Source organism: Thamnophis sirtalis, unplaced genomic scaffold, assembly GCF_051295495.1.
Source record: "Thamnophis sirtalis isolate CommonGarterSnake01/CBP01778 unplaced genomic scaffold, rThaSir2_p1.2 scaffold_8, whole genome shotgun sequence".
NCBI classification, from domain to species: Eukaryota; Metazoa; Chordata; class Lepidosauria; order Squamata; family Natricidae; genus Thamnophis; species Thamnophis sirtalis.
The window spans coordinates 80,299,121-80,325,130 of record NW_028261388.1 but is presented as its reverse complement, the minus strand read 5'-3'; the positions used below and the strand labels follow the sequence as shown (position 1 = coordinate 80,325,130).

General features: G+C 40.3%; 1 protein-coding gene across 2 annotated transcripts in view; it reads right to left on the bottom strand.

Moving 5' to 3' along the window:
* TRIO (trio Rho guanine nucleotide exchange factor) overlaps window positions 1-26,010 on the bottom strand; it is a 279,954-nt gene that overhangs the window by 30,439 nt on the left and 223,505 nt on the right. For both annotated transcript variants that reach the window (XM_087721977.1, XM_087721979.1), the window contains exons 35-41: window positions 22,410-22,702; window positions 20,635-20,805; window positions 14,193-14,288; window positions 13,538-13,686; window positions 12,095-12,161; window positions 8,115-8,218; window positions 5,886-5,955 (exon numbers count right to left, since the gene is read on the bottom strand). In XM_087721977.1, the coding sequence (XP_087578103.1) occupies window positions 5,886-5,955; window positions 8,115-8,218; window positions 12,095-12,161; window positions 13,538-13,686; window positions 14,193-14,288; window positions 20,635-20,805; window positions 22,410-22,702 (950 nt within the window). The remainder of the gene's footprint in view (window positions 1-5,885; window positions 5,956-8,114; window positions 8,219-12,094; window positions 12,162-13,537; window positions 13,687-14,192; window positions 14,289-20,634; window positions 20,806-22,409; window positions 22,703-26,010) is intronic.

Sequence of the window (26,010 nt, the reverse complement as noted above, 5' to 3'; positions counted from 1 at the left end):
ACTGGCAGCCTGTGGGACGGATGCGTCACGTGTAGGCCACGCCCACCCCAGCTCCGTGAATGGGGGGAAACGCTGTGAAACGTCACATGGCAGCAATGTGACGTAGCGAGTTTGATACCCGCGTTTTATAGCATAGTTTTCAGTGAGAGCCAAAAACGTATAGACGGTTTTCCCACTTTCTGTAAGTGGGAAAACATGAAGGACACTAAATAGCCTCAACTTCCATAGTCATTACTTTTATCCAGAGGTGGGTTCCTACCAGTTTGCACCTATTCGGTAGAACCGGTTTGTCAAATCTACCGAACCGGTTAGAAGAGGTTCCACCAGTGGACCCGGAAAGCAGGCCACACCTACAGAAGAGGTTCCAAAATTCTTTGAAACCCACCACTGGTCCTTGGATAGGATTATTCTACACTATCATGCTCCTATTTATAAAACTCAGTGCCTCTGTGAAAGGTAAGGATGACTACTGCGTTTGTGGTGCAATCAGGACATTGCGTGTGTTGAAGTTGCTTTAACGCAAACCAAAGATGCCTTTTCAAAAACAAGTTTACATCATATTCTTATGTATGCCAGTGCTGCATGTGAGGTAATTTAAAGTGGTTCTGACAAGTGTCGTCGGCATCTTCATATCCGGTCACATGGGCGGCAAGCCACTCCCATCCGGTCACATGGACAGCAAGCCACTCCCACAAAGGAGGCCACACCCACAGAGTAGGTTTGAACAATTTTTGAAACCCACCACTGCTTTTATTTTATTGGCAGTAGCCTCTGCCAATTAAGTTAGGTATTTATAATAAACTGAGCAACACGTACGGTATTTACACAAATTTCTAGGCATTCAGATATATATAGCTCACAATATGAGAAAGTTTTGACTACGAGGGGGGAAAAAACAGGACCAAAGACAGTAACTGGGTCACTGGTTTTGTTTGCACACTGAACGTCCAAAAATCTACTTCAAGCTGAGTAAGAGCTCATCAGTTATAAGCTGTTTGCCTCTTGTGTTGAATTTGGCTGGAAATTTCAGCTGGCTTGAGAAATTGCTGTCTGGATTTCAAGGCTTTAGCCTTAATAGTGGCCAGATGTTACATCAGGCCAGTAGTTATCCTAGTTGCCAAATGGTGATTCCCACTTCTTTATCCCTCCCACCTGTGTAGGGAAAGCAAGCCTCTTACTGAATTCCTTTCCGAGGGTGGTCTATGAGAACATGTGTTTTCCATTTGCCAACCTTTTCCATCAACTCCCTTTCCGTTTTGGACAGGGCTTTTCCAATCTTAACAGAGGTCTTAAGCAGACGGTTGCTTATTCTGCTTTTACTTCAGCTGGAAAGGGAAGCTTTCAACTTTCACTATCAACATTTTACCATTCATCAACAAGAGAGGATGAAAAGGCAGTCTACCATTCCATCAATAACACCTAAAAAAAGTACTGTGGGTAGAAACGTCCAGAGGTTCACTGAATTTCTCTGACATTTGTTGAGCTTTATGTGGGAAGATACTTCTGAAAGAAACAGTCAAGCCAGGAACTCGGGACAAAATAGCCACGCGGGGCAGCAACTAATGGCCAAAGGGAAGGGCTAGATGCCTCCTATAGCAAATACTAACCTTATGGAGAGGAAGCATTTGCCTAGAACAAAATGAACTGCAGCAGATGGAGTGTGCAGAAGTATAAGTACTGTTAGAAGCTACATAACATACTTTTGATATGGAGTAAGAAAGGACTAAGTAGAAGTTACTTTCCCAGAAAAAAATAAAGGCATGTTACAGGTGGTATCAGGATTTTCTGTTCTGCAGAAACATCTCCCTGCTGGGGCAACCAGGATGAGCAGATGAACCTACGCTATACAATTTAGATAAATTAACGTGCGCTCTAGAACGCTGAAAGTTCTCTATTGACTTGTCAAGGAACGCTGGAGAGATTTACATGGAAGAGAGCCAATAGTGGACTTTCTTATAGAGCCGAGGTGGCGCAGTGGTTAGGGTGCAGTACTGCAGGCCACTTCAGCCGACTGCTAACTGCAGTTCGGCGGTTCAAATCTCACCGGCTCAAGGTTGACTCAGCCTTCCATCCTTCCGAGGTGGGTGAAATGAAGAAGCAGACTGTGGGGGCGATATGCTGACTCTGTAAACCGCTTAGAGAGGGCTGAAAGCCCTATGAAGTGGTATATAAGTCTAACTGCTATTGCTATTGCTAATAATATGCTTGTTTCTAAACAAAAAAATGAGACACCCTCAAGTAAAAATATTTTAAATGCTCTGAAAATATTTTGATGTCAATGGTCAATGGCCAGTTCACCTTTAGGTCCAAGTGTACTATTCTGCAATTGTGAAGATAATGTACAGCTTCTGTGGGGGCGATATGCTGACTCTGTAAACCGCTTAGAGAGGGCTGAAAGCCCTATAAAGTGGAATATAAGTCTAACTGCTATTGCTATTTCATTGTTCTTTCTGGTTGGTCCCTGTTTCTACTTTCATAGAAGCCAAAGAAGATTTCCCATTAAAAAACTGAAGGGGGAAAGCTTCAAATGCTTTCCAGCTTTTCTTTCCCCGTAGAGTAGTGGCAATTATGGAACTTCCAGATCTTCTAACCAGGTGGTAATCTTGCTACCTTTCAGTTCTTTCTCAACGTGAGGAAATCTAGCAGATTCCTATCAGCTAAAGAATGCTATTTTCTGCTTACTAAATGGCTGTAACAAACACTAGCTAATTTCTACACAATGCAAACTGATTTCTTTAAATTGCACCACTTAGAACTTAAGTGAACAAGGTCTGACAGCAAAAAGATACACATTTTTTTAAAAATGTCTCCAGAAAAGACGAAATTGTGTTAGATACTAATAGTCAGTCCTTGACTCATGATTACAATTTGGATGTGAATTTCAGTCATTGAGCAAAGCAAAGTGATCTCACAGGCCATTAAGTGGACAAGAGTCCCAGGTATCTTGGGGTGTGTGTAGCTGACAACCTGGTGTGGGCTAAATGTGTTTCTCTCCACTCTCTCCATTCCAGAACTGAAAATCTTCTGCCAGAATTTAAGCAGGATTTTCAGCCCCTGAGCAGAGGGACAGTGTGTACAGTCCCCCCCCCCCCACCAATCCCTTAGAGACTCCTATTCCTTACTCCTTACTTACTCTCCACTCAGGAGCTGAGAAGCCTGCTTAGATTTCAGCTTTCTCTCATCTCTGGAGCCTAGACAAAAGAGCTACTTATTCACAGATTTCAGCTCTGTCCCTGCTTGGAATGCTGAAATCCAAGAATCACAAAGCTAAAATCCTTTGGCAGGCAGCCTTTTCAGCCAGCTCCCAGAGATGAGGAGTCTTCTTGGCACTTCTGACAGTTTTATCCATCCCTATCTTCTTTAATGCTTAGGAATATCTCACCCAACTTATTTCTATTTATTTCTATTTCTATTTATTAAATGTATAGGCTGCCCAATCCCGAAGGACTCCGGGCGGCTTACAGAAATTTTAAGAAAAGGTCAAAAGACAAACAGAAGAGAAACAAATTAAAAGAAACACACCATGCACCCAGTCTAAGCGGGGCTGGACCTCGGTCAACTTCTGTGCAATAAGCTGAATTACTAGGTAGTTGGGTCTCAAATCAGCTGTTGGTGAGCGTGAAGAGAAACACTGAGGAAAAAAAGATTCCCTTGGTCCCTTCCAGGCAGAAAGTATTTATATCCTTTTCAAAACCTGCCTGCAGATTAATTACTGGGGCTCAGGGGCGAGACTTTAGTAATGGCTTCTTCCTTAAGGAAATAAACGTAGGCCCTTTTCAGGTTTAATCATATAGATTAATTACAATGTAAACGTATGACTTTTTGCAAGATATACTAGCAGTAGCAATAGCAGTTAGACTTATATACCGCTTCATAGGGCTTTCAGCCCTCTCTAAGCGGTTTACAGAGTCAGCATATTGCCCCCAACAACAATCCGGGTCCTCATTTTACCCACCTCGGAAGGATGGAAGGCTGAGTCAACCTTGAGCCGGTGAGATTTGAACAGCCGAACTGCAGTCAGCTGAAGTAGCCTGCAGGGCTGCATTTAACCACTGCGCCACCTCGGCTCTTGAAATCTTGAAAAATCTACTAGTTAGATTTCCCCCACAGCTGAGATTGGATACTGGTTCTATACTCAATATTTAATTTTTATTAAATATTAATACTTATTTTGTACTTTACTATACTCTGCTAGATGTCCAGAAAGGAAGCCTGAAAGTTCACTTTCAGTATAAAGAATAACTAGTAACATTTTTAAAAAAAATGTTTCATAGGTTTTGGGTTACTACAATTCAAAAATGCCTATCAATTTTAATTTTTTTAATCCCAATTTTTGATTGCCCATATTATTCTCTACTAAGATTCAACATCCAGGTACTCCCATGTTACACCCCTTTTAGGCGGCCTGCACTGGTTGCCGGTTGTCTTCCGGGTGCGATTCAAGGTACTAATTATGACCTTTAAAGCGCTCCATGGCTTAGGCCCAGGGTACCTGCGAGACCACCTACTGCCACCGGTAGCCTCCCACCGTCCAGTGCGATCCCACAGAGTTGGCCTCCTCAGGGTGCCGTCGGCCAGACAGTGTCGGCTAGCGACCCCCAGGGGGAGAGCCTTCTCTGTGGGAGCACCTTCCCTCTGGAATGAGCTGCCCCCGGAGCTTCGTATAATCCCCGACCTCCGGTCCTTCCAACGCGCCCTAAAAAGTTGGCTTTTCCAGCAAGCCGGCCTGGCTTGAACAAAACAAATCAAAGTATTGATTACTGTTAATTTTAATTTGAATTCTTTTAAAAAAATGTGTCATTGTCAATTTTAATTGGGTTTGGGGATATCCTATTTAATTTCTTTTTAACTTTTGTAGTATGTGTTTCTTTTAATGTTGTACGCCGCCCTGAGTCCTTGGGAGAAGGGCGGCATATAAATCGAATAAACCTCAAACCTCAACATGAAAAGCTATGACAGTTCCTAAAAGATCACTTATGAACCAAGAGGATTGTGAATCCCTAGCTTTTTTTCCAAGTTTTTCATGCCCTGCCGATTTCACTTAAAAGTCAAGAAGAAAATAAATGAATGAAGCAAAAGAAGATTATACTATGAAGTAGAACAAAGATTTTTATTTTGAATATGAATAAAGTGGGTAATATGTGGGTGGCTGGTTAAAAAGATAACCTATAAATGATTAAAAAAATAGCCTTAATATCCAGAATAACAGAGTTGGAAGAACCTTGGAGGTCTTCTAGTCCAACCCTCTAAGCAGGCATTTCAGACATAGTTGTTCAAGTTTTTCTTAAAAACTTCCAGTGTTGGAACACCCACAACTTCTGGAGGCAAGTTGTTCCACTGTTCAATTGTTCTAACTGTCAGGAAATTTTTCCTTAGTTCTAAGTTGCTTTTCTGTCATTTTCATCCATTGCTTCTTGCCTTCCTTCAGGTACTTTGGAAAATAGGTTGACTTCCTCTTCTTTGTGGCATCTCCTGAGATATTGGAACATTGCTATCATGTCACCCTAGCCCTTCTTTTCATTAAACTAGTCATATCCAACTCCAGCAATATGTTTATATGTTTTAGCCTCCAGTCCCCTAGTCACCTTTGTTGCTCTTCTCCTTAGTTTATGATATTTTATAAATTGTCATTCTTATGTTAACCAAGTTTTACTCGGTATATTCCCTTCCACCATTCAAGTGTTGTTCAAAACACGGAATCCTGATATTTAAAATGTTTGTATTCCACTTTTGGATCTCACATACTTTATATTTTCACATATACACAGATGTACATATTTGTGTGCCAAACTGTTTTTTTTTGTTTACTCTGCATTTTAAAATGTTTTTGCTTAGTTTAAAAAAGGTTCTGTACATAAAAATACAAACTTGGTGTTCAGACTTACGTGTTTAACAAAAAGTGATCCTAATTTTTCTGGATCCTCAAGGCACTTCTCTAATTCTCCTAAAAAGAAACTGCAGAGGGGAAAAAAAAAGACATAGAAACAACACTTTTTATTTGTTTATTTGAAAAGGGCAAGCTGTAATTGTTTCAAAATAGATTCATTATATTTGCTCCACTGAAGAATATCAACCACTACAATAAAGACATGTGGAGAATACATCTGAGATAGTCTGCATGGAGTTGATTAAGCAGCAATTTTTCCTATATATAAGATGCTCCGTGGGTTATATCAAACAAGCATCAAGTAACAAATGTTTTTTCCCTTTCATGTAGAACTAGTAGTACAAAACTGGGGACACATCAAGAATTCACTTTTACCTACCTCTAAACCTTAATAAAACAAACTGAACCATTATCTTTGATCAGCACGCTAAGGGGAAAAATTACCTTCAATACATAATGTCTCAAGGGCTTATACTAAAGCTAACAACTGGATCTAATCCAAGGCCTATCTATTAAGGAGTCATCATCACTCATTCACAGACATATTAAAAGGAAAGGGAGAGACAGGTGGCCATTTTGAGATCTAATAATAATGGTAATAAAGTTCTTTCACGTACAGATTCTTCAGACAGCCAAATCCCTTGTGAAATGCCTTTTGAGTGTGATTAGTTCATCAGACAATTATTTTTATCTGTAGACTTTCCAGTATCTCTTATATATTCAGCCCAGGGGCCAAATGCTATCTGAGTCTCAAAACAGAGATGTCATCTATGGCAGACTTCTTCGGTTATAAAATGGAGGGACTTAAATTTTCAGCTAAATCTGTAAGAGTTTAATAAAAGTTCCTCCCCATAGTTAAAAGAAATGTTATTGTACAGCCAAAGGATTTTGACCAATCAACATAAGTAGGTTATAAGGAACAATGGGTAGATGTTGTGGCCCAGCAGGAGCCGTTGGAGCTGCCACCAGACTCCGACAGCGAGGGGCCCTATGAGTCGGCTCTGGAGGAGGTGGAAGACCCTGGACAGGGTGCCGACTCCGAGCAGGGCGCAGAGAGGCTGGTTGGCCACCAGGAGGTGCCTGAGCCTTGGAGCAGTGGGGAGGAGACAAGGGAGTGTGATCCTGACGTCATGCATTGGAGCAGTGGGGAGGAGCCAAGGGAGTTGTTCCTGGATGCCCGGCAACGAAGAGCTAATAGACCTAAGGAGCAGTTACGCAGTTACAGGAGATAATTGCACTCAGCTGGTGGTAATTAGGCTCCTCTCAAGACTATAAAAGGAATAATTGTGCACACGCCCTTTTGCAGGAGTCAACGTATTCACTAAAGTTGAAGAACTCTCGTGGCTAGCTTGGCAGGCTGGATTGCTGCCAAGATTAGTCTGTGCTGGATTGCTGCCAAGGCCTGGACAGTGCTGGATTGCTGCCAAGGTCCTGTCTGTGTGTTAATAAATCCTTGCAGTATCTTTGGCGTGCTTTGGTGTAGGACGAGGGGGGTCAGAACAGGTAGCTATTTAAGCATCATCCTGATACATACATGTACTTCAACTCCCAAAATTTCCCAGCCAGCTTATGATTTCTGAGGATTTTGGGACTTGGAAGTCTACACAGTTAGGGGGTTATAATCAGCTTGCGTTATCTACATCTCCATGTTAATCTTGATCTGCAAAAACTAGTCTGCTCCTGGGCTCAGGAAAAGTCATGCCAAGGGCAGAGTCTTTATTCTGAATAACAATTTACTGAAAATAAACAACTGTGCTCCTTTTGATAGTGAATGTCTAACTGCCAATGTCAGTGTTATTTGTTTTATTATTTTCCAGAATCTATTAAGTCACACGCCAAAATAAAGTGTCAGTTCTGTGGACTACAGAATAAAGGATGGTAGATGCCATTTGCTTGTTATCACTCCCAAATTATATCATAGCAATTTTTGGATTTGGGGAGGGGGGGAAGTGAAGGAGTACCAATACTTTTGGCTGCATCTGATTGTTACTTCTGTGGAACTGTACAAATTTAAAAATGTAATTACTGTGAGAAAATGGCTATCTGCAGGTAAATTTGGACTGAGTTTTGATGAAACAACAACATATCAAATAAAGAAGACGCTTCTTCACCCTTATCATCTTTTTCCCAACATGATATCTTGTAATGTTTGAGTTGATTTACTCATCTCTTCAGTGCAAGGTTAAAAACAGTATGAAATTTACTCAGAAATAAAAACCATACATACTCTCGGTGCCAGTCATATATTTGGTGAATGTTGCCAAACACAATTTTGTCTTTTCCTTTCATGTCATCAGGAACACCGTCTTCCTTCATAAGTGCCATATAACCCTAAAATAAATTAAGAATAAGGGCCCCTGTTATTTATCTGCAGGTATGCTTAAATTTAGCCTGATGCACTATCCCGTTCTCTGCTTGGAGAGGTGTGTTTAAACTTTACAAAAATGTCTCCCGTTTCTTAATTAAAAAATGATACAGGGCGATCTTATGCAAGTTATTTGTTGTGGAATGCTGTCAAGCTGGATATGAAAAGTTGACCTTATCCAAGCCTTTTATCAAGCTGGTGACATTTTAACCTACAATTCGCAAATTTCCCCGCCAGTATGAATAAAAGCAATAATTCAAATATGCACAAAGTAAATCACCAGAAATGGGCCAGGTCTGCCCATAGCACATATTTATGATACGTTCATTCATTTAGACAGAAAAAATGATTTGCCCAAATAGTTGAAAAGAAATTAAAATCCTTCTTCCTAGTGGCAAAAGATATGGTTCTAATAAGGCTTGAACTTTCATATGTAATAATTATCAGTTTGGGTGCTTTACCTATCATGTAACAACTGAACAGATTCATCATCATCAAAAAAAAAAGATCAAAATAAAATATCTACCTAAAACATAAAAGCAGCATAAATACATACATCTATTCTGGATTGCAAGGGAACGCTTAAGGTCATATGTTCAATAAATGAAAATTAAAAGCAAACTTATTTCAGTTCTTGGTCTGAATCTATTCCTTGACTACAGGGTAGTCCTTGAATTACAACAGTTCATTTCGTTTGAAGTTACAACATGCAGTTACAAAAAAGTGCCTTATGGCTGTTTTTCACACTGCAGCATCCCCATGGTCATGTGATCAAAATCCAGATGCTTGACAACTGCCTATTTATGACAGTTGCAGTGTCCTGGGATCATGTCAGAGGTGGGTTCCTACCAGTTTGCACCTATTCGGTAGAACCGGTTCGTCAAATCTACCGAACCGGTCAGAAGAGGTTCCACCAGTGGACCCGGAAAGCAGGCCACACCTACAGAAGAGGGTCCAAAATGTTTTGAAACCCACCACTGGTCCTTGGATATGATTATTCTACACTATCATGCTCATATTTATAAAACTCAGGGCCTCTGTGAAAGGTAAGGATGACTACTGCGTTTGTGGTGCAATCAGAACATTGCGTGTGTTGAAGTTGTTTTAACGCAAACCAAAGATGCCTTTTAAAAAACAACTTTACATCCTATTCTTATGCATGCCAGTGCTGTGTGTGAGGTAATTTAAGGTGGCTCTGACAAGTGTCGTCGGCATCTTCATATCCGGTCACATGGGCGGCAAGCCACTCCCATTCAATCACATGGGCGGCAAGCTACTCCCACAAAGGAGGCCACACCCACAGAGGAGGTTCGAACAATTTTTGAAACCCACCACTGGATCACGTGTTCGCCTTTTGCAACCTTCTGACGAAGCTAATGGGGAAGCCAGATTCACTTAACACCGTGTTACTAATTTAACAAGTACAGTGATTCACTTAACAGCTGCGCTAAGAATGATTGCAAAATGGGGCAAAATTCTTAGTGTCTCACTTAGCAACAGAAATTTTGGGCTCACTTGTGGTCGTAAGTCAAGCACTATCTGTACTATACTTTTATCTGTTGCTCTACCTTCACATGTAATTGCTTGGCATATTAGTTAGCCTGGCGAATTGGGCCAGCTAATAATTCTAAATGTCTCTATAATTCTCCTACATGACTACATAGGAAATCTACTAGATATTTTTTCTGAACCAAATTATATCTGCTCAGAATCAATAATTTTATGATTATAGCTCTATGCTTTTCAGTGTTCCGAAGCTTGTGGTTCTCTGAACATACTCTTGATACATTATTATGTGGATAACTTTTAATCCTGCGTGGCACGACAAAACCGCCCTCGTCAAAATAGTGGTGATAAAACCGTGTCGCTAAAGCCGCGACGTCATCACCACAATGTTATCACCGCCGCGACAACAGTGCGGCGACAGAAGGGCTCTTTAAAACAGTGCGGCAGCAGAAAGCCGATTTAAATTAAGGTAAGGGTTAGGATTAGGTTTAGGGGTTAGGTTTAGGTTTAGGGTTAGGTTTAGGATTAGAGTTAGGTTTAGAGTTAGGTTAGGGTTAGGTTTAGGTTTAGGGTTAGGGTGCTGAGTGCTTTGGAAGGCGTGGATTTGCCCTCTGCGGTTATGTCATTGCGGTAGGGTCACCTTTTTCCTTAGCGCTTCGGACGGTGCGGATTTGCCCTCCGCATTTATGTCGGCGCAGATAAGGGCTTCGCGGTTTTGTGGTGGAACCTTAATCCTGAGGTGTATACTTTGGCCAAATATTATAGCCTAATATCACTAAGGCACTGGACAATACTGATCAAATCAAAAATTTAACAGTGAATATCAATAAAATAATTAAATTGGTAAGTATATTAATAATTAAATTCTAGAAAACTCTATAGTAGACATGTGTGAGAACTTGTCTACATCTGTAATCAGCCCAGTTTTATTTAACTTCCCAAATGTCAGCCGCCTTTCAACTTTGAAACTTGTTACTTCATTCAAGGTTTCTTATATTTATTAACGCACACAACGATCAAAATATGCTTCAGCTGTCCATTCTAAAACAGTAAGGCTGTCAGTTATTCCACTGCTTATACAAGGATTCAACAGACTCCTTAACTACAAATATTACTATACATCAAGCCAGTTCCAAACACTCAACAACTTAGTTTGCCCCAGAGTCAATAAACAGCATGCAAATGCTAGTCTTGTGTAGGAATGGAATTTAATTATTGCCAAGTTTTGAAATTTACACGTCTAGGTATCTATAAACCGTTACTGACAGTTAAGTAATAATTTCGTTTGAAATATTATGGTTAGCATGCCAACATCCTCAGAAAATTCAGCAACGGCAAATTCTAACTGATTTTATTTTTTAACCGAAAGGACCAGTGTCCTTGATTAAAAATAAATGAAAATAGTTTTCTGTACAGGTAGTCCTCGACCACAATTGAGCCCAAAAGTTCTGTTGTTAAGTAAGACATTTGTTAAGTACGTTTTGCCCTATTTTACAACTTTTCTTGCCACAGTTGTTAAGTGAATCCACCAGCCAATGCCATCTGGTTACAACCCGGGGGAGGGCCTTCTCTGTTGCAGCTCCGGCCCTTTGGAATGAACTCCCCGCGGAGATTCGGACCCTCATCTCTCTCCTGGCTTTCTGAAAAGCCATTAAAACCTGGCTGTGTCGGCAAGCCTGGGGTCGATGAGCTCCCCTCCCCTCTCGACAGGTGTGGTTGTTGGTCATTTTAATATGTGTATTTTGTACTTGTATGTTTCCCCCTCCCGTTTAAGTTGTTCGCCGCCCTGAGTCCTTTTAGGGAATAGGGCGGCATATAAATAAAATAAAACTTAAACTTAAACTGAATCACTGCAGTTGATAAGTTGCTAACACAGTTAATTGAATATGGCTTTCCTATTGACTTTGTCAGAAAGCCCAAAAGGTGATCACGTGACCCTGGGACACAGCAAAAGTAATTTTTTTTCATTTTATTAAGCATTTATAGGCCGCCCTTTTCCCTGAGGGGACTCAGGGCGGCTTACAATAATAGTGGGGGGAGTGCAGGACAAAACACAATGAAAATGAATATGAAACCGTTGCCAAGCATCTGAATTTTGATCACATGACCATGGGGAAGCTGCAAAAGTTGTACCTATAAAAAACGGTCATAAGTCACATTTTTCAGTGCCGTTGTAACTTTGAACCCACTAAATGGACTATTGTAAGTCAAAGACTACCTGTTTTGCTGATAATATCTTCTAAAGATGATTAGATTGAGAGGAATGGTAAATCCATGCTTCTGATTTGATTGATAAAAATTAAAACCAATCTGCTCTAGATAAGGTCGAAACATACCTCTACTACATAGCCAAGGTCTCTCACATAATCTCGTTCTGTCTCCACTAATTCCTGTAGGACATACCTGTAAAATTATGAAGAATTAAAACGACAGGAGAAATGAATTTAACAATCCCAATTATCAGTTTACGTACGGTCAAATGCAAATAATAGCAGAATACTCTGACTCTATTTACTGTTTCATAATTTAAGCTATTAATTGATAAATTAAGAACTATGGATAAATAGAGAAGTTAAGATATATATATTTTTTAAGATTATGAGGGTGAACTGTCTGGTTGTTACAATAAGAAATTAACAAAATGATCTCCTCCCATAGATCTGTCTGGCTCCCATCCTGATGACATTGCTGGCTATTCTTTCATGCTTTGGGCTAGATTCATATTTGATTATCATTGGTCCTTAATCTACGGTTATTCTAATTCTAGATTTCTTGGAAAAGAAACTGGTTTTCCCATAAGAATATACTTGAGTGTAGTCATTGCAATGAAGACTCTAACAATTTCACTACAAGATCAGGAGCTTTTAGTTAAAAAAGAAAAAAAAATGAATAAGCAGCAAGATACTCCTTTCTAAGGGAGTTCTGTATTAGTTTTTCAATTGGTGATGCTATTTCCATTATTTATTAGAGAGGGCTATAAAGCACTCTAAAGCGGTATATAAGTCTAAGTGCCTATTGCTATTTAATGTGCAATGTTAATTATTATACTTGAAAGAGCAATTTTAATGGTGAAATTCCTGTTTTTATATATGCAGTCTTGATTCATCAGATATAGGCTGGAACAAATATCTTAAAAGTCAATCAGACCTGGGTACCTGAGAGACCGCCTCCTGCCGATTACCTCCCTCAGACCGATAAGATCTCACAGGTTAGGTCTCCTCCGGATTCCATCTGCCAGCCAATGTCGGCTGGCGATTCCCCGGGGGAGAGCCTTCTCTGTTGCAGCTCCAGCCCTCTGGAATGACCTCCCCGTGGAGATCCGGGCCCTTACTACCCTCCCGGCCTTCCGCAAAGTCACCAAGTCCTGGCTGCTCCAGCAGGCTGGGGAGCTTGTGAAACACCCAGCCCCACGGAAATTGTAAATGTTGCGCCTTTTTTTAAAAGTGTTGTCTTGTCTATTTATCCCCTTTCCCTTGTCTGTTGTGAGCCGCCCGGAGTCCTCCGGGAGTGGGCAGCATACAAGACAAATAAAATGAAAAATGAAAAAAAATGAAAATCAGCCTCTTTGCTATCCTTTTGAAAGCATTAAAAAAAGTCTGATCATGTATAATAAAAGAAATTAAAAACATGGCAGAGTCTTCAAAAAAATTGATCATGTTTAATTTTGTCTTCAAGAAGAATGAAAACAAACTTAAATACTTTATATAAAAAAAAGCAAAGGAAAAGTGTTCTTCTTACGCAAATGACAGACTTTAAAGAAATTTATAGACTAGTCTTACTGGCGCCTCTTTAAAGAACTGGACTTCCGTTCTTCCATCTCGTCAATGGGTGATGAGGAAGAGAGAAGTGAATTGTCTGAAGGATTGAATGATGGGCTGCTACTGTCACCTTGGTCTACCATCAATGAACTTGGGCGATCTTCTAGAGCCTAAGACCAAGTTAAAACACAATTAAATAAATAAATAAAAAAATAGTCCAAACCTTTCCCTCTGAATTTATTTTTCCCAGGGCTATTTGGATAGCTGTAGTTGAGAAAAAAATTAATGTTGGATAGCACAATTTTATTTAGATCAAGTAAGAATCTCATAGTCTCTTAATTATTATCATTAGACCAGTGGTAGTCAACCTGGTCCCTACCGCCCATTAGAGGGCGTTCCAGCTTTCATGGTGGGCGGTATGGGTTTTGTCCGATATTGAAGCACTCTCCTTTTTAAAATTTAATTGACTTCCCTACTTTATAAATCACCATTACTGTGGAACCAGTGGACGGTTAGAAATTTTACTACTAACAGAGATACATAAGTGGGTGGTAGGTATAAAAACGTTGACTACCCCTGCATTAGACAATATACCACATAAGCAAGTCTGATTTATCTACAAAATGCCAGTAAACAACAACAACAACAACAACAACAGAAGAAGAAGAACACTCACCATTTTGCTTTTTACAAGCTCTTCTATGGCGCTGACCAGCTCTGCTGCACTTGGGGTTTCCGAGCTGGTAGGACGTACCAACAAGCGAGAAGATGCCTACAGAATGGAATTAAGATTGAGATGGGGAGATAAAGGGAGGAAACCATCTCATTCAAGAAAAAATTTAATATATTTGAAATGAGTAATTCATTTCACTTCAAAGAAGCAGAGTTTGTTTTAAGCAAATCCTGTTATACTCTCTGTATGTTTCACTAATTGTACTACTTGATTACCATTTGGCAATGGTAACATACAATTGTCCTGTGAGGAATCTCTTAATCTTTCTGTATTATTATTAAAGCTAATTATATTTGTTTCCTCACCCCCCAAATTCTATATTAACATGAAGCAGCAAAGAAGAGAACCAAATCTAAAGAATCTGTGGGTCAGAGTAAAACTTCTTTAAAATTTAACATTCTAAAGGGGAGCAGAACTCACATAGATAAGATTCCTTAATATCATAAACATGAAACGGAAGTCTGGAAGAGCTCTAACTTCAAAAATTACAGGATTCTGGCTGCAAATAATGAGAAATGGTATGGCCAGAGGAAGCTTTTGGGAAGAGATTTGAGGGATTAGTAAATAAGCAAGCCTGATTGCAGATTGTAACTGTAATCTACCCAAGATAAGGCTCACTTCATAATGGAAGCACAGCACAAATGTCCCATAGGCCAAATATTTTATGATTTCCTCCCACTGCTATACAGAAAGATTAAAATTAATCAAGAATGTCAGAATATGGAATGCTGTGCATTTTTTATCTTTGGAAGATTGGCTGTCCCATAATGTAAATACTAAATAAATTTTAATGTACATTAAACAGCTTAAGTTGGATGGGGACAAAAGAAATGGAAGATTTACAAGAATACACAGAAACTGTGCCAAATGAAACAGAACAAAAAAAGCAACATTATGCTAAATAAAGGGGGCTTTTAAGAGGGGAAAAAAAAGAATAATAAAAGAAAAAAATACTGCATAGCAAGTGTTCTAGCAATTGTTATAAAAAGTGATTTATGAAGCACTATAAACAGATTGACTATAGAGGAGTGTTTCCCAAACTTTTGACATAGGTGTACCCCTTCTATAATTTTCGTAACGCTGAGTACCCCTCATAAAAAACATATGCTTTAATAAAAATCAAAATATATTTATTTTTTTATTTTTTTGGTACATACGCAAAATAAACAAAAGTTATATTATAAAGAACATTTATTTCATTCAATGAGAAGGATGAAATTGTGTCACGCCTCACAAGACTGTCTAACCGTTAGATAACACTGCAATTCTCCGGTGTTTAAACAGCTCCACGGCTCAATGTCAACTGTTAATGTTCCCGCAGTTTAAAAATGGCCGAACCCGAGCTGCGCGAAGGATGCGCAGACGTTCCCGCCATAATGAGTTGCGATACGATGTACGATGGCCCCAGTTCCCATGTAAAAACTGCGATATGCGCCTATTTCTTTCCTTGTTCTGTGGGCGCAGCTAAGCACCGTGCAGTGGATATTCCCACGTGATCCCCACCAAACTCCGGTGCAACGCGTACCCCCACCAAACTCTTCCCGTACCCCTGGGGGTACGCGTACCACACTTTGGGAAACACTGCTATAGAGAATGCAAATGCCTTCCAATGACTAAAGTCTTCATTTGTTGAGACACAAATTAACACAGATTGACAGATCTGTGTACGTTAGACTGCATTTACCTGGTGTAATATATACAATAATATGTTGATTTACAAACTCGTCTATCGATTAGAAATTTTGGTTTGCTTCACAAAAACAGAGTAAAACTGAGCTTTGATAGTTCTTGGGTGTACAGACTGATCAGTATATCCTCATAGTTAACATAGAAGACGATAACGTATGTCAAAATGGAAGGGAAACAAATGTTTTAAATGGTTGTAAAAATGATGAAAACAAGATAAAAAATGCTGCAAGAATCTTGTAAGATGGCAATGGTCCAGATTTAGACAAATTCAGTAATATTAAAATCTGAATGTAGTTTGCTTATGGAGTAGTTGTCTGACTTGGTTAGCATCTCTGCCCGAGGACTCAAATAATTGTTTCCTTATGTAAAGAGAGAATAGTAAAAAATGAATGCAAAATCTATAGGGATTTTAGTTTGTTAAATGTGCCAGGGAAGGTAATTTAGCAGAATTTTGATTGAAAGAGTACCAGAAGCAATAGTAAGCAACTATTGTCTGGTTTTATGCTGGCAAGTATATGCAGATTACATTTTTGCTCTTCAGCGAGTATCTGAGAGATGTGCAGTTGTGAAAAGGAAACTATTGTACATTTCACTACCTCAGAATTACAGGGCTCTATCTGACATTTTCGTTGAAAATGAGTTAAGTGTTAGACAAGGGTTTTTTTTAACAACTTATTTCGTAAAATTTCTAAATAAATTCATCACAAATAGCAAAATTACAAGGTTCTACCTACTCTATTGGGTTCCACTACAAAACCGCGGTAGAATAAAGCGCGCTCGACGAAAGCGCGTACGTGACGTCATCACAGCGCGACGAAAACATCGTGCTGTGAGCGGTAAATTTAAAATTAAAGCGAAAACCTTACCCTAACCCCCCCAAACCTAACCCTAACCCTTAACCTAACCCTAACCCTTAACCTAACGCTAAACCTAACGCTAACCCTTAACCTAACCCTAAACCTAACCCTAATGCTTAACGTAACCCTAAACCTAACCCTAACCCTTAACCTAACCCTAACCCTTACCTTTATGTGAATTGGCTTGCTTTAATTTTATTTTAATTTAATTTATTTATAATTTTTTTTGTCGCGCTGCTGATGACATCACATACGTGCTTTAATCGGGCGCGCTTTAGTGGACCGCGGTTTTGACGGGTCACGCCTCTATTGAATGCAATCTAAACTAACTACTGGGTTCTATTTGCAGCAGCCAATTGTTGTGCTTGGCTGCTCCCATGTAACTGCAACACCTAGTGTTGCCTCAGTTTCTGGACACGCGAATCAGAGGTGGTATTCAGTGGGTTCTGACCAGTTCTGGAGAACCACTAGCGGAAATTTTGAGTAGTTCGGAGAACCGATAAATGTCACATCTTACTGGCCACGCCCCCATCTAGTCTCTGCCTCCCGAGTCCAGCTGATCGGGAGGGAATGGGGATTTTGCGGTAACCTTCCCCTGGAGTGGGGAGGGAAAGGAGATTTTATACTACCCTTCCCCTGCCATGCCCAACAAGCCATGCCCACAGAACTGGCAGTAAAAATTTTCGAATCCCACTACTGACGTGAATACAGAAATAATGTCTCTTTCCCACAATATGGAAACAAGTTCAGACCTATATGAACCGAATGTGGATCCGAATGAATGTTCCAGAAACTGAAGATGATCAATTTGATACTTTTTATCGGAACGTTTAATTGAAAACGAGTGAGTATTCTGTGCTTGAAGTCTGTACCATTCACTAATGCTATTGCAACGCAGGTCCGGAACTCTGCATTTTTATCCTAGTAATAATTGTGACTATGAGTCACATTTGAATATACATGTTTCAGGGCACTGCAGTTAGAACTGTTGTATCTATGCTAAAGTATCACAGCTAAAATTCACCCAGACCCAATAGTAAGGTTCAAAGACAACCTTCGCTGGGGGAAATTGGAACACGGTCACCATCAGTGCCTTTGAAAAGAAGACAAGGAGTGTTTGTGGGAAACCTGCTTCGCCAACATCGCATGGCGCATCCGTTACATTGCTGTGCCTAAGAGTTTCAGATAGACCACGCTATCCAAAGCAAAACAAGATGGCATAGAAATTATGCTCAAATGGATGCCTAAAGTCGAAAATGACTGTTAGTGCACCATTTTGAAGAAACCCTTATGTAAAACTGGGGTTAAATAGTAATTCTCGGTATTAAGACATGCATTTACATTCTTACATTTAATGCTGAGCCTTCAATTAGTAATTTACAAGCGTTTTATGATCACAAAAACAAATTTGAGTTAATATCAAGTTGAATTCAATGCTTGTTTCAAAACCTTTTTTTTTATTAAACTTTGTAATTCTAATTTTTCTGGTGCAACTTAGTGTGACAAGGTTCTATCTGATATTCAGAGCCTCCAGTATGACCCCAAGATGAGTCACCATTGGCCTCATTTTTTTTTCTTGCATGCACTATTTATTGGTAGGCTCACATACCAATTTTTTTTTTTTTTACTTCTACGTTCAATGGGGTAACCAATAAAATCTTTCAAATGTTTAAAGCTCATTTCGCACAGAATGTTCACAACACACATAGAACCCTGTAATTCTGAGGTAGCGAATTTTGTTGATTTGAGAAGGCATATGATAAAGTGCTATTAACCCGTGAAAATGTAAATTTCTCCTTTACAAAATGTAACCAATGTTCATTTGCTGGAAGATCTATACAAATCAACAGTTTTTTTTTTTAATGGAAGGTATTTGCAATATAAAATTAATCTTCAGAGTGGAAGTGTTGTTAAAATACTGCTTCCCTCCTTGTTATGTCCATGCATACTAAAATTAGAACGTCTCTACTATACACACTGATATTAATACTATGAGGCAATAGAGATAGTGAAGGGAAGCTGGGAAAATCTGTGTATCTCAGACGGGTTCCTAAGCTCCGTATGGAAGAGATAAAAGACAAGGGTTAAAATAATTTTTAATATTTAACATTTCAGTTGAGTTCCATGTGAAAAATGGATGTACAGTATATATTGTATGCAGGGGTGGATTTCTCGCCCCGTTCCAACCGGTTCGGTTGGAACGGGGCCGGCGGCGTCCTCGTGCACGCGCGCAGTGCACGCATGCGTACTAGCGTCTGTGCGATGCTCCAGCTGCTCCTGGAGGATCGTGCAGGCGCTGTATGCATCCTGCGCATGCGTGGAAGCGCAGAACTCGTCAAAACCGGGTAAGAAACGTGGGCGGGCGGGTGGACCCTTCGGCGTTCCCGGAAGTTACTTACTTCCGGATTCGCCGACCAACCGGTTCGCGGGGACTGCCGTGAACCGCCTGAAACCCACCCCTGATTATATGTCTGTGAAACACATGGCACAACTGCTTAAAGGAAGCATTATTCAGCTCAGAGAAGAGTATGGGTGAACTCTTTGTCAAATAGGGCTTATTCTACACCCTTGGAACTACTGTAGCAAGATCTGAATCTGAGCCAAAATATTTGATTTTTCTAAATAAGCTAACTAAGAGCAGAAAGGATTTTAAGCCTTAGGGACTTTTTATTAATGTCTAAGAACACTGTACTGCAGATTCTGTCATCATTCTGTATATCATGGGAGTCTTTTTCAGCGGGTATGCAGGAAATCCCCTCCGCCATCAAGGATGTGGTTACCTTAGCGATGATTAACATCCATAAGAGAAACCCACAAGAGTTCCAAAAAGCAAAGGAGGAAATAAAAACCCATACAGTCAACTATTGAAAATGTCTGGCTTTCTGAGAATGATGGCACGTTGCCAAGAAAATAGACAACCCTAAGACCTCACACTGTAAAATTAATTCTGAGTACAATGAAAACTCATTTTAAAACCCAATTAAGGCAAGAGGCATTTGTTATTCACAAGTGTATATTAAGTACAAAAGCATGTTTTGAACTGCATGCAACTCCACTATATCAAAATCTACTTAAAAGAGTGTACGGAGTCTTCGGCTGGTGCATATTAATATTAAAACTAGAATAAAGCATGCGTAACCGCTAAATGAAAGGAAATACTTATGTAAATGGGTTTAAGTTGCATAACTGATGCAAAATCTCTTGTCCAGTATTTTATCACCGGGTTCTGGGCATGATCCAGTTGGCATGACAATAGGCCATGACCACTGAGAACCAATTATTCCCTCACCCTATTCTGCCAGAGAAAGTCTCTCCACCCCAGAGGTGGGTTCCTACCAGTTCGCACCTATTCAGTAGAACCGGTTCGTCAAATCTACCGAACCGGTTAGAAGAGGTTCCACCAGTGGACCCGGAAAGCAGGCCACACCTACAGAAGAGGATCCAAAATTTTTTGAAACCCACCACTGGTCCTTGGATATGATTATTCTACACTATCAAGCTCCTATTTATAAAACTCAGTGCCTCTGTGAAAGGTAAGGATGACTCCTGCGTTTGTGGTGCAATCAGAACATTGCGTGTGTTGAAGTTGTTTTAACGCAAAACAAAGATGCCTTTTAAAAAACAAGTTTACATCATATTCTTATGCATGCCAGTGCTGTGTGTGAGGTAATTTAAGGTGGTTCTGACAAGTGTCGTCGGCATCTTCATATCCGGTCACATGGGCAGCAAGCCACTCCCATCCGGTCACATGGGCGGCAAGCCACTCCCACAAAGGAGGCCACACCCACAGAGTAGGTCCGAACAATTTTTGAAACCCACCACTGCTCCACCCATTTTACCTTATCGTCTTGTGAGTCTGGTTGAAGCAGACTATGTTGTTGGATTGCCATTGGAGGGGGAAGAGGCACAGCATCAGGCCCTTCTTCACCTTCTTCTTCTCCACAGCTCTGCATGCCAGAGGAAGATGATTTGGAGAGGGTGCCACTACTCAAGCCCTCATTCCTGCCTCTCTGCAAAGAGAATTATATTCATACTTATTGGTTAGATGGTGCTCAAATGATGTTGATATCTTTATATTTGAAATACCCCAATACAAATGGCCAGAATTCCTGAAACGTAGCATTTTTTTTTTTTTGACAAAGGTGGCACAGTGGTTAAATGCAGCACTGCAGGCTACTTCAGCTGACTGCTAGTTCTGCAGTTCGGCTGTTCAAATCTCACCGGCTCAGGGTTGACTCAGCCTTCCATCCTTCCGAGGTGGGTAAAATGAGGACCCGGATTGTTGTTGGGGGCAATATGCTGATTCTGTAAACCGCTTAGAGAGGGCTGAAAGCCCTATGAAGCGGTATATAAGTCTAACTGCTATTGCTAACTGCTACATTCTTCTTCATATTGTACTGAGTTCAAATCTTAAAATCCTTAATTCTGAGAGCCCTTACTGACCTTTCTAATACCTTAATTTCCTTGAGGAAAGTTTATTTATTTGTGACCTTCTTTTGACCAAACAAAACCTGCCAAATTCTACTTTAACAAGGTAGGAAGCCTATCAGCCTGGTTCCTACTTAGGACTGTCAGAATTTTAAAAAATTATTATCAATTCACAAATCCGGTATTATTACATCTTGATGTTATATCGGAACTAGCAATTTTCAATAAAGCATTTTCACATATACTTTAGCTGACTTTGTTGCCAAACTCAAGGAATGATAATTTTTCATTTAATGTAGAGTGAGGAAAAGGACCTTGATGGAGATATGCAGGAATCACTGCCTAGTAAAACACTTTTTCAAAATTCAGTTGAAATTACATTTGGAAGGGTCTCGAGCCGATTGTCTTCCTGATTCTTTGCAATATAAGGAGTAAATACAGCCCAATTTAGACTTGCAAGATTCTGCCTATTGTATTAATTTATGGTTTGTGTGTTTTTGCTTTATCCAGAATCATACTGTTTGAGTTGGGCAGTCATATACATGTATATGTGCATGCATAAATATTTCATTGTCACCTGGGCCAAATAGTGGTCTTCTCAGAATCTAGACCAGGGGTAGTCAACCTTTTTATACCTACCGCCCACTTTTGTATCTCTGTTAGTAGTAAAAAAAATTAACTGCCCACCGGTTCCACAGTAATGGTAATTTATAAAGTAGGCAAGTAACTTTACTTTATAAAATTTATAAAGCAGAGTTACAGCAAACCCTTACCGCCCACCGTGAAAGCTGGAACACCCACTAGTGGGCGGTAGGGACCAGGTTGACTACCACTGATCTAGACAGAAAGAAGTGCTGATCAAACTTAACTACAGAACCGTTGCCAGTTCTTTCATAATTTAGACGCACAATTAATGCTTATTTGAATAACCTGCAGGACCGTTAGTGATATATTTTTGACAGAGGCATCCACAATAAAAACAGAGATAATTTGGAGAATGAAAATAGACGGATATAGCTGTTTCCGGAAAAACAAATGACTTGTTAAGGGTTCCCCCCCCCTTTTTTTCGTTATTAAAAAAGCCGATCCAGTGAATGTAATTACTTACAAGGTGGTAACAAAAACAACGATGTTAAAGACTTATTTTCAGAAAAGGGCACACAAGCAGCAACTAACGAACATCTACCTCTTCGAGAGTTTCATCTTGGGGTGTAGCTGCACTGTCATCGGAGTCCTTCTGAGAACCCGTATCGGCACTTTTGCGGACTTCCCGGCTCTTCTTGTGCTTGTGGGCCAGTTTCTTTACGTGGCCGTCCGCCTTTCCGCTGCTCAGTCGCCTCACTGGACTAGTGAGCCACTTCCTCAGGGTATTGCCTGGCCGCTTAGGGCCAGGAGAGCTCTGTGCACCAATCATATGGGGCTGGAGGGATGTTACTGATGCCGGAGGACTTGCATCATTGCTGGAAACTGAAAGAGAATCTGAAAAAGAGAAAAACAATGAAAATACAAGAAAGCAATAGCAATAGCAGTTAGACTTATATACCGCTTCATAGGGCTTTCAGCCCTCTCTAAGCGGTTTACAGAGTCAGCATATTGCCCCCAACAACAATCCGGGTCCTCATTTCACCCACCTCAGAAGGATGGAAGGCTGAGTCAACCCTGAGCCGGTGAGATTTGAACTGCTGAACTGCAGATAACAGTCAGCTGAAGTGGCCTGCAGTACTGCACTCTAACCACTGCACCACCTTGGCTCTTAGAATATAATATAGTGTAATATAGCAATAGCAATAGCAGTTCGACTTATATACCGCTTCATAGGGCTTTCAGCCCTCTCTAAGCGGTTTACAGAGTCAGCATATTGCCCCCAACAACAATCCGGGTCCTGATTTTACCCACCTCGGAAGGATGGAAGGCTGAGTCAAAAAATGTATGAGTTCTCACTGTAATCATTGTGAAACTCTATTATTACTTGTTACAGTAGCCGTTATATAAATAATAGTTTGTATGCATATTACAATTTGGTTTGATACTTTTGCCATTCTAAGGATTCCCTGGTTGACGTATTAGTTAGCAACCAGATGGCTCATAAATAAAGCTCCCTATATCTCATGAAGGAATGCATCTAACTCATGATGCAATGATCTTATAAACCATCCTTAAAACCGTGGCACGACAAAACCGCGCTCGACTAAGCCGCGCCCGATTAAACCGCGTCGCTGACGTCATCAACAGGGCGACAACAGCCAGCGCGGAGAAAGAAGGGCGCTTTAAATAGCGCTTTGAAAGCAAGCCGATTCAACTTAAGGTAAGGGTTAGGTTTAGGGTTAGGTTACGGGTTAGGGTTAGGTTAAGGGTTAGGGTTAGGTTTAGGGTTAGGGTTAGGATTAGGTTTAGGATTAGGTTTAGGGTTAGGTTAAGGGTTAGGTTTAGGATTAGGTTTAGGGAGGTTAGGTTTAGGGGTTAATTTTAGGTTTAGCGTTTACAGCATGCGTCTGTCTCCGCGCTGTTGATGACGTCAGCTACGCGGTTTAGTCGAGCGCGGTTTAGTCGAACACGGTTTTGTGGTGGAACCCCTTAAAACACAAGTATCTAAAACATAATTATTTAAATATAATTTTTTATTAAGAATTTTATACATGTAGAAAGCAAACTAAAGAAAAAAAAATACAAAAAAAGGAAAAGATTAAAAAAAAGAAAAATGCAAAAAGCAAAGCAGAAGAATAAGAAAGAAAAATAGCTTAAAGAAAAAATAAAAAATAAACAAATCCCAACTTTCTTTACAATAGTTACAAAGAAGTTCGTTATTCCTCTCCTCCTTGGTATTATAAGGTTTCTCCAGGCCTTTATCCTTTTTCAATTGTCAAAAAACCACATTTCACTTTTTTCCATTTTCATAAAAAAAAAGTCTATAAAAGGTTTCTGTCATCTCCTAGGGTTTCCAGTCTTTTACAAAAGTACTTCTTGCTGTACCTCTGTACCAAAGAGGTCAGCTTTGCCATTTCTGACATCTTTATAATCTATTTCTCCATTGTGAGAATTCTCCATCATTGTGCAATAATTAACTGATTTTCCAAGGAATGTGTTTGCTTTACAGTGTTACACAGCATTTCAAGGTTTGAAAACAGTCACTCGTGCCCTTGTGACCTCAAGACTGGACTACTGCAATGTGCTCTACATGGGGCAGCCCTTGAAGAGCATTCGGAGACTTCAGCTTGTCCAGAATGCAGCCGTGCGAGCGATCGTGGGTGCACCTCGGTTCACCCACGTAACACCTATCCTCCGCGAGCTACACTGGCTGCCTATTGGTCTTCGGATACGCTTCAAGGTGCTAGTTGTCACTTATAAAGCCCTTCATGGTATTGGACCTGGGTACTTGAGAGACCGCCTGCTGCCAATTACCTCCAACAGACCGATTAGATCCCACAGATTAGGCCTCCTCCGAATTCCATCCACTGGCCAATGCCGATTGGCTACCACCCGGAGGAGGGCCTTCTCTGTGGCTGCTCCGGCCCTCTGGAATGAGCTCCCCGTGGAGATTCGGACCCTCACCACCCTCCAGGCTTTCCGCAAAGCCTTAAAAACCTGGCTGTTCCGATAGGCCTGGGGCTGATGAGTTCCTGTCCCCGCTCGAATGGTGTGGCTGTTGATTGTTTTTTAAAATTGTGGTGTTGTGTTGTCCGTTGTCTTTCTTTGTCCCCCGCCCTCCCTGACTTGGTTTGTGAGCCGCTCTGAGTCCCTCTGGGAATAGGGCGGCATAGAAATACAATAAAATCGAAAACGAAGATATTGTGGGAATGACATGGTCTTTTATAAATTAATTCCACGTGATTGGTACAGCACTGCTTGGTTCAATGATGCAGCAGCAACAATTTGATATACAGGTAAGGACCTCATTTATACAGCAACAACAAAATAGAACGTGTAGTTTTATTACATACATTTGAGGTTGGTATATTTGAATGCTCTTCCACTAAATATCTGTTTTACTCCTTTCACACTCCCAGGGCTACCTTTTGAAAGAGTATGGTTAAAAGCTAGCGTCTCACACGGATCAACGTGATGCAAATAATCAAGGATATGTGCATTCTCTACCCCTCCATGATAATTCTGAATGTCGTTTATTCCAATCATGCTACTTGTAAGACTTTAGAAAGCCATCTCTCTCTCTCTCCCTCCATCCCTCCCTCATCATTCTTTTAAAAATCTCTTTTGCATTAGTCATGAGGAAGGGAAAACCACTGGAATCACAACAGCTTTTCATACGTCCATCCTTTATCTTTATATTGTTGCAATTCATTTTTCCCCAAGATGAAATTATATGCCAAATGGCACATTTCATGGCAGAAATGGAAAATCTTTTGCTAAATTACAGAGCACAGTTCTTCCCAACCAACATAAGCAAAACTGAAAGTTACTTGTCTTAGAGAATCAAAGGTTTCACACTAGAAAGGACTGGATGGAGGAAATGATGTTGCTATGCAATGCTATGAAAATACAGCCCCGATTGTTCTACGCACACCTAGGAGCAAAGTGATTTGTTTCTGTTCCTGCATTTATATTAACATCTAATCAGGCCTGGGGAAATGTTCATTGATTATTCTCCCAATAACAAATTAATAAACAATTATCCCTTTTGTTAAGTCTTTGCATTTAACTCATCTCTGACTAAGAACCAATAACATTGTTCAAATTCGTAACACCATTAAACAGTGCAGACACCAGATGAGTGTTTGGGACTTTCCTAGCATTTTTTCAGATTACGCAAAATGTACTTTTGTTTAGCCGGC